Raw genomic sequence first — 7987 nt, 5'->3', positions numbered from 1 at the left:
CCCTATCGCGAGATACGCGGGGTGTAAGAGCAGGCGGAACTCCCTCCTGTGTCAGGCGACGCAGGCCATGAGTGCCTTTTGACGAAACAAGGGGAGCCGCAGCCACTGTAGCCTGCGCGGTCACGACTACAGTGTCCCGCCCTGGTACTTGTGGCGGTCATGTCGAGGGGCACAGGCACCTTTCTATGTGTCAGAGTCGTGGCGCATTTATGGTAAGATCGGTGAGGGGCCCACGAGATCTGCGCCCTCGTTTGCCGATCCGCGCCCGAGGTGGATCCTCGTCCTATGGGCCCGGTTGAGTACGACCCCCCACGACTGGGGTCGGGCGAGGTGGAACCCTGCGGCGCGGGGTCGGGCGGATCCGACCCTGGGACCATGGGTCAGGCGAGGTGGAGTTTTGTCGTCGAGGGGTCGGGGGCGTCCAACCCCAAGGCTCTGGGTCGGGCGAGACGAAGTGTGGCGTTCCCCGCTCATGCTGGGCCGGTGGCAATCGTCAGTATCTCAGGTGGGCCTAGGCCTTCATGATTGTTGTCTTAGGGGTCATTAGGAGGTCGTTAATATTTCCCCCCAACAGTAGCCCCCGAGCCTGTGGTGGAGCGTGGATGCTCCTCTAGAGGCTGCTATTGTTGTTCATCGGGGATCTCTGCTCGGCATGCAAGCTGCAGTTAATCAGGGATATGGAGTGTTTGTTTGCTTGGCTTGGCCGGGGAGATTGATCAGGCAAGGCGTCCTATGGGCAACTTGGCGCGGGAGGATTTTTTGTTGTTCCATAGAGCACCTTCCGTCTGGAAACCTCAAGTCATGACCATTCGCGTGGTCATTGGTTGCGAGGCTAGCCCCCGAGCCCCCGCATGTTGCAGGGGACTGGTCGGGAGGCTAGATCGACTTTTGTACATTACCCCTGAAGCGTCTGTTCGCTGAGACAGAGGGGGTGAGCCGTGCCACGCTATCCTCGCCGAACGAACCGTGGTGCTCGTTGAGCTGTAGACGGGTTGATTCGAGTGGGGTCCCGGTCCCCGTTCAGGGGGGTTCGGCTCGGGCCAAGCTGGTGGTGTACCCCAGGTTCCGGCCGGGCAGTTCATATAGTTCCCGAGTCCGTTCGACCAGATCCAGGGGCTCGTTGCCTTTCCTCGGAGAAAAACCATGAACTCTAGTGGCGGCCTAGACTCGAATGTGAGGTTGGGACGCCCTAGGCTGTCGTGCACCCGGGTGATGGCCGCTAGCAGACCTGCCCCTTCTCACCCCTCGCTCGGGGGTGTCCTAGGGTGGCTGTCAAACCTGTAGTGGGCCAGCCTTCGAACCCCTAGACCGTAATGGGCCGTAGGAGCATTTTCAGCCCTATATCCCTTTTTTACCTTTTGGGTGGGCTATGGGCCGGACGTGGAGGAGGTTCTGCGCGTGTGTTCTCCGGGAGGCAAAGTGGCGAAAGATGCCGGCCCACAAAACAAGGGAGACAGGGATGTTTTCCTGCAGCAGATCGTGCGCATGGATTCCGAGAAAAGCGGGCATGACGGGGCGTACCTGGCGCTGCATTTACTACGATGGGGCCGCCTGTTCCGCTTCCCACGTGCCTCCCTATAAGATGGGGGGCCTGCCTCGCCAGTTCCACCCGCAACTGATCCCAAGTCCTTTCGCCTTCTCACGCGTCCTTTGCCTTCCTGCGCGCCGCTCGCCTTCCTCCACCTAGCGCCGCAGCTTTCCCCACCCTCCGCCGTCACGCTCGAACTTCGGGTCCTCGCGCACCAACGGCCTCGTGAAGAAGGGCCTCCTCTGCGAGAGGAGCGAGAGGGGTGAATGGCAGTTCCCCAGGAATGAAGATGTGCCAAGTCCGGGCGATGGCTACATCATCTCCTTCACGTACTTCCACGAGAGGGGGTTCACGTCCCTACCGAGCCATTTCATCCACGGGCTGCTGCACTACTACGGGCTCGAGTTGCAGCATCTCAATCCCAATGGGATTCAACACATCACGACGTTCATCGCGCTGTGTGAGGGGTTCTTGGGTGTCGAGCCCAACTTCTTGCTCTGGAAGTACTTCTTTGTGGTCAGCCTGCACCAGAAGATCGAGAGGAAGGGGAGCCAGCAACGGACGATCCCGGTACTGATCGGGTGCGCCGCCATCCATCTCTGCCAGAACCGCACCAAGGAGTATATGGCACTGAAGACCGCGGCATCCCACAAGGGGTGGCATCAGCAGTGGTTCTACATGAAGAACTACTCCAACTCCCCCTTGCCGGCATTCATCGGCCGCGTCATCGAAGCGGCGCCGGAGCTGTGGTCGTACGACCCGGTGGAGAAGGAGAAGAAGCGGATTGCCGGTTTGCTTCAGGCCATCGAGCACCTGAAGGGAAAGGGGCTGACCGGGGCCGGAGTTATCGGGGCGTACCATGATCGGAGGGTGGCGCCGCTAATGCTCCGGGTTCGCTCGCTTGCCGAGATAGCTCCCAACGTGCCGACCGAGGGCACCGTCCTTGCAACGGGTGCGCTTACCGCCACCGAGATCCGATAGCGAGTCCAGGAGGCGCTGGATGACAAGGACGCCGGTTATCCAGTGCCCGGTCACCCCTCGATGCGCCCGGACGAGAATTTCATTGATCTAGTGAGGGCTTCGCGCTCGCATTCTTTTTCCTACATTTCTTAATTCGCCGCTCTAACGCGGAGTTTTCATGTCTGCAGGGCCACATGGCTAATGTCGTCGACTTGCGCCCACCGGTGCTAGAGGACGCTGAGCGGCAGCAGTAGAACCACATCCTCGCCGAGAAGCAGAAGAGGCGCAAGGACAAGGAGATGGCGATGAAGAAAAGGAAGGCAGCCAAGGAGTTCCAACAGCGGCGGCGGGGAAATGTCGTGTCGGACGATGATGAAGACGACGATGAAAAGGAGGAGGAGGAAGATGAGAAGGAGGAAGAGGAGGAATTCGTTCTGCCCCCCAGCCGGGCGCGCTCGTCATCCAGGTGCAGCACCCCCAAGCGGCGGTGGGGGACAAGCCGAGCAGACCGCCTACCCAGGACTCGGCCCCGCAAAGCTCTTGGGCCGCGCCCCAGGGGTTGGCGCGGGGCATGCCTTGGGTGTCAGCGGAGCCGACCCTAGACCCTCTGCCTGTGTCCCAAGGTAGAGGGGTAGCGGCAAGCAGCTGTTGCCAGGTGCCCTGGGGTCCGCGTCGGGCTCGGAGGCGAAACGCGCCCGCCGTCCTCGCGCTGAGGGAGTTTAAGTGGAAATTCCTCGCGTGTCTTGTTCCTTCCCTGGCGTCAAGCCATTTTTGATGATCTTGCTGTCGCTCCACAGTGCTCCTCGGGACTTCGTCCCACCGTTGGCATAGAAGAAAGCGCTATAGGTGTCATCCACTTCCGCGGGGCGAGCCACAGCCCATCGGCGGCTAGCGGCGGTGTCGCCGGGGAGACCACGGAGCCTACCGCGAAAGTGGCCTCCGTGATGGCAACCAGAGGAAGGGTGCCGCATCCGGGCACGGGACAGGGTCCGACCCCTGCTCCGCCTTCTTCCTCCATGGCCGACCCTGCGGGACAAGGTGTTGCCCCTGGGGTCCCTCCGACCGGCAAGGTGATAGACCTCGACGACAAGGCTGAGGAGGAGCCTGTGGTTCCAGCGGTGGCGGCAGAGATGGCAGCGGCGAAGGTGGGGATGATTGCCCCAGCGACTGCAACGGAGACGCCGGCGGTGGCGGAGGCGAGGATGCCTACCTCAGCGAACACGACGGAAACGCCGACGGCGGCGGAGGCGGGGACGCCTACCCCAATGGACGCGACGGAGACGCCGGTGGTGGTGGGGGTGGGAATGCCTGCCCCGGAGATTGTGACGGAGGCAGGGACGCCTGCCCCGGCGGCCGTGACGGAGGCCGCGGTGGTGGAAGGGACAGGAACACCCGCTCCGGCAGTCACGACGGAGACGGTGGTGGACGTGCCGGAGCTGTCGTCGAGGCCAGCAGCGTCAGAGGCGGTGGCGCCTGCCCCGGCGGCGATGTCGGGGACGGCCGCGTTGGGGGCAGCTAGAGTGGCTCCCACCCTTGCCTTGGTTAATCTCGTTCCCAAGGCGTGGGGTGGGCCTACCCTGCGCTGGAGGGTACGCGATGACCCGCAGCGACCCCTCTTCGTGCTGGACAACGCCGAGGAGTGGGGCAAGTGGCAGGCGGTGCAGGGCGGGCTCACAAATTTTCATGCTGCCCTGTCTTTCGCGATTGTGGAGCTGGACAGCGTCGTCGTTCCTGGTGGCCAGGTATGGTGTTTTCCCCGGTGGTTGTTTTCGTCTTATCTCTTCGTTGCTGAGTGTAAATTGTTTTGTAGGCCCTCCAGGACTGCAGCCGGGGGGAGTCCGAGTTCCTCCGGCTCGAGCGGGGGCTCTGGGAACGCTTCTCCGTGGAGAGGAGGCGGACCAGGGAGCTAAGCGCGCAAGTCGCCGCCGCTCAGCAAGTCATCGACGACCTGTGCAGGCGTGAGCAGGCAGCGCGGGAGGACGCGCGGCGGGTGGAGGACAAGTTCTAGGCCGTCATCGGGAAGGCTCGCCTGGATCACAAGGAGTTCCAGGCCGCTACTGAGAAGGCCCGCCTTGATGCCGAGGAGCTCGCACGGCTGAAGGGGGAATATGAAGCCCTTCAGAAAACCGTCGAGCGTATCTGGCGCGAGCGGCAGAAAGCTTGGTAGGACCGGGACTTCGAGATGACCCGGAGGGACGAGGCTGAGAAGATGCCAGCCGAGCTCGGGACGGAGGTCAGTCAGCTTCACGTGCAAGTGCAGGGGCTTCAGACCGTCGTGGCCCAGGGGCTCGACCTGGAGCGTGAGTTGAAGGCTCAGTCCGAGGGTAAGGCTTCTCTTGTCTCTTCGCCTTTGTGGTGTTGCAATGGTTTCTGACTTGGACTTCTGTGGACGGACCTTACAGACAAAATCGCTCGGCTAAGAGAGTCCTCGACGCGGAGCGCGCAGAGCACGGCAACCTGCGGGACGCGGTCCACGTTGTCTGTGACGGCCTCGGCGTGGTCCAGGGGGAGGGGACGAGTTCGTTGGTGACTCATGTCCTTTGGACGTACCGGCAGGCCCGCGAAATCGCCCTGGAGGCGCTCCGCATCGGCGTGAGGTGAGCCTTCAGCATCTTCGGCTCCCACTACTCCGGCATCAACTTCGCCGGGATGAGCAGGGGGTACGCCTCTGGTTACTCCGAGGCCGAGCTGGACGAGATTGATGCGTCGGTGCTCAACCCAGCGGAGGCCTTGGTGAAGCTTCTGGAGGAGGAAGCCGTCCCGCCCGAAGACCAAAGGATGAGGTAGCTGTATCGGGATTAGACGCCCAGAAATGTAAATATGTTAGTTTGACTTTGAACTTGTTTTCGTGATGGCCACAGAGGCCTTTTCTATAATTTGTCGAAAAAAGTTTTCGATTCTTTTTTTTTCAGTTTGGAAAGTTTAGAGCACAGGTCGGGCGCGTTAGTAAGCGCTGATGGGTGAAGGCACTGTAGCCGCTGGGACGTAGGTTTTTTCGCAGTCCAATTAGTCTTGCCTGAACGCCGTTCGTGCACTCTCTCCTTTTCACACCCAAATATTTAGGAAGAGGGTCGGCTCGGAAAGAAATGGCATTTTGAGAAGATGTCAAGTGATTTGGGCCGGAGCCCCTGATAGCCCCCGAGGGATATGCGACCTTGGGGTAGAGCCAGGGTCGGATATCCCTGAGTTCGATATGAAACTTGAATGAAATCAACTCAAAATTCCTTTTCCATTGAATCAACAAGTTACAGAAGTGTTTATATACAGAACTTGGAAACAAAAACTAAGGGTAGAAGCGTCTTAGCTGCTCTATGTTCGAAGCATTGTTGAAGATCTGTCCGTCAGGGGTTGCCAGCTTGTACGTGCCTGGCCGCAGTACTTGCGCGACGATGAAGGGGCCTTCCCATGCAGGGGTCAGCTTGTGCCGGCCTCTGTTGTCCTGGATGAGGCGAAGCACCAGGTCGCCAACGTTGAAGGCTCGACCTTGCACCTTGCGGCTGTGGTATCGTCGTAAGGCCTGCTGGTACTTGGCCGAGTGCAGCATGGCCACATCGCGCGCTTCGTCGAGCTGGTCTTGCGCGTCCTCGAGTGATGCCTGGTTTCCTTGTTTGTTGTACGCCTTAACCCTCGGCGATCCGTACTCCAAGTCGGTGGGGAGAATTGCCTCGGACCCGTAGACCATGAAGAACGGGGTGAAGCCAGTCGCCCTACTGGGGGTCATCCTCAGACTCCATAGGACCGCGGGGAGCTCCGCGACCCACCGGCCACCAAACTTTTTGAGGTGGTTGAAGATCTGTGGCTTGAGACCCTGGAGTATCATGTCGTTGGCCCATTCAACCTGCCCGTTCGTGCGGGGATGTGCCACGGCTGACCAGTCCACTAGGATGTGGTGGTCGTCGCAGAACTGAAGGAACTTCTTCCCGGTGAACTGCGTGCCGTTGTCCGTGATGATGGAGTTGGGGACTCCGAAGTGATGGATGATGTCCGTGAAGAACTGTACCGCTTGCTTGGACTTGATTTGCGTGACCAGTCGTGCCTCGATCCACTTGGAGAACTTGTCGACGGCGACAAGCAAGTGGGTAAAGCCCCCGGGCACTTTCTTGAAGGGCCCGACAAGGTCCAGACCCCAGACTGCGAAGGGCCACGAGATGGGGATGGTCTGGAGTGCCTGTGCGGGCAGATGTGTTTAGCGTGCGAAGAATTGGCACCCTTCGCAGGTGCGTACCGCGTGGGTGGCGTTGGCGACCGCCGTCGGCCAGTAGAAGCCCTGCCGGAAGGTGTTCCCAACGAGGGTTCTTGGCGCCGCGTGGTGGCCACAAGCTCCGGCATGGATGTCCTGAATCAGCGCATTTCCCCGCTTGATCGGGATGCAGCGCTGGAGGATGCTGGTGTAGCTCCGCTTGTAGAGCTCCTGGTCAATGATGATGAAGGATTTGGCGCGGCGCGCAATCCTACGTGCCTTCGTCTTGTTTGCCAGGAGCGTCTCGCGGATGAGGTAGTTGAGGTACAAGGCTCTCCAATCAGGCAGGGGGTCAGGCCCCTTTGCTGGGTTCGCATCGATCTCCATGACCTCGGGGTCGGAGGGGTTGGCTTCCGAGTCCAGGACAGGTGGAGCATTGCCGACCTCGCCTAGGTCCGCGCCCGAGTCCGGGACAGGTGACGCGTTGCCGACCCTTCCCGGTTCCTGGTAACGTATCGAGGGCTTGTATTGGTCACTGACGAAGACGTCGTCGGGGATGGGCTTTTGGTCGGATGCCACCTTCGCCAGTTCGTCAGCCGCTTCATCGAAACGCCTTGCAACGTGGTTGAGCTCTAGTCCATCAAACTTGTCTTTGAGCTTGCGGACTTCGTTGCAGTAGGCTGCCATCTTGGGGTCGTGGCAACTCCACTCCTTCATGACTTGTTCGATGATTAGCTGTGAATCGCCTCGGATGTCCAGCCACCGGATGCCCAGCTCGATGGCGATGCGGAGCCTGTTGCGGAGGGCCTCGTACTCAACGACATTATTAGATGCAGGAAAATGGAGGCGAATCATGTACCTCATGCGCACGCCGATAGGAGAGACGAAGACCAGACCCGCTCCGACGCGAGCCTTCATCAACGACCCATCGAAGTACATTGTCCAGTACTCCTGCCTCTCCAGCGCGGATGGCGTCTGGATCTCCCTCCACTCTGCGACAAAGTTGGCGAGTATCTGGGACTTGATGGTCGTGCGAGGGGCGTAGGTGATGCTCTGATCCATGAGCTCGAGCGCCCACTTCGCGATCCGTCCCATGGCGTCCTGATTTCGGATCACCTCACCGAGAGGAAATGACGAGACGACCATCACGGGATGGGAGGTGAAGTAGTGGCCCAGCTTCCTCTTCGTGATGAGGACAGCGTAGATGAGCTTCTGGATCTGCGGGTAGTGAGCCTTGGACTCAGACAGGACCTCGCTGATGAAGTACACCAGGCGCTGCACCTTGAGGGCATGTCCCTCTTCTTCTCGCTCCACTACCA

At 60.2% G+C, this 7987-nt stretch overlaps 1 protein-coding gene across 1 annotated transcript; it reads right to left on the bottom strand.

Annotated features, from left to right (window-relative positions):
* Positions 1-5703: 5703 nt before the first annotated feature.
* LOC101762270 lies at positions 5704-7355 on the bottom strand. The gene is made up of 4 exons (XM_004980365.1): positions 6948-7355; positions 6714-6899; positions 6489-6656; positions 5704-5712 (listed from the first exon to the last, which is right to left on the bottom strand). Exons 1-4 carry the CDS (start codon positions 7353-7355, stop codon positions 5704-5706), a joined length of 771 nt encoding a protein of 256 aa, XP_004980422.1.
* Between the last annotated feature and the right edge of the window lie 632 nt (positions 7356-7987).

The sequence above is a fragment of the Setaria italica genome, chromosome VIII, assembly GCF_000263155.2.
Source record: "Setaria italica strain Yugu1 chromosome VIII, Setaria_italica_v2.0, whole genome shotgun sequence".
NCBI classification, from domain to species: domain Eukaryota; kingdom Viridiplantae; phylum Streptophyta; class Magnoliopsida; order Poales; family Poaceae; genus Setaria; species Setaria italica.
The sequence above is the reverse complement of the archived record's forward strand: the minus strand, read 5'-3'. Positions and strand labels throughout refer to the sequence as shown.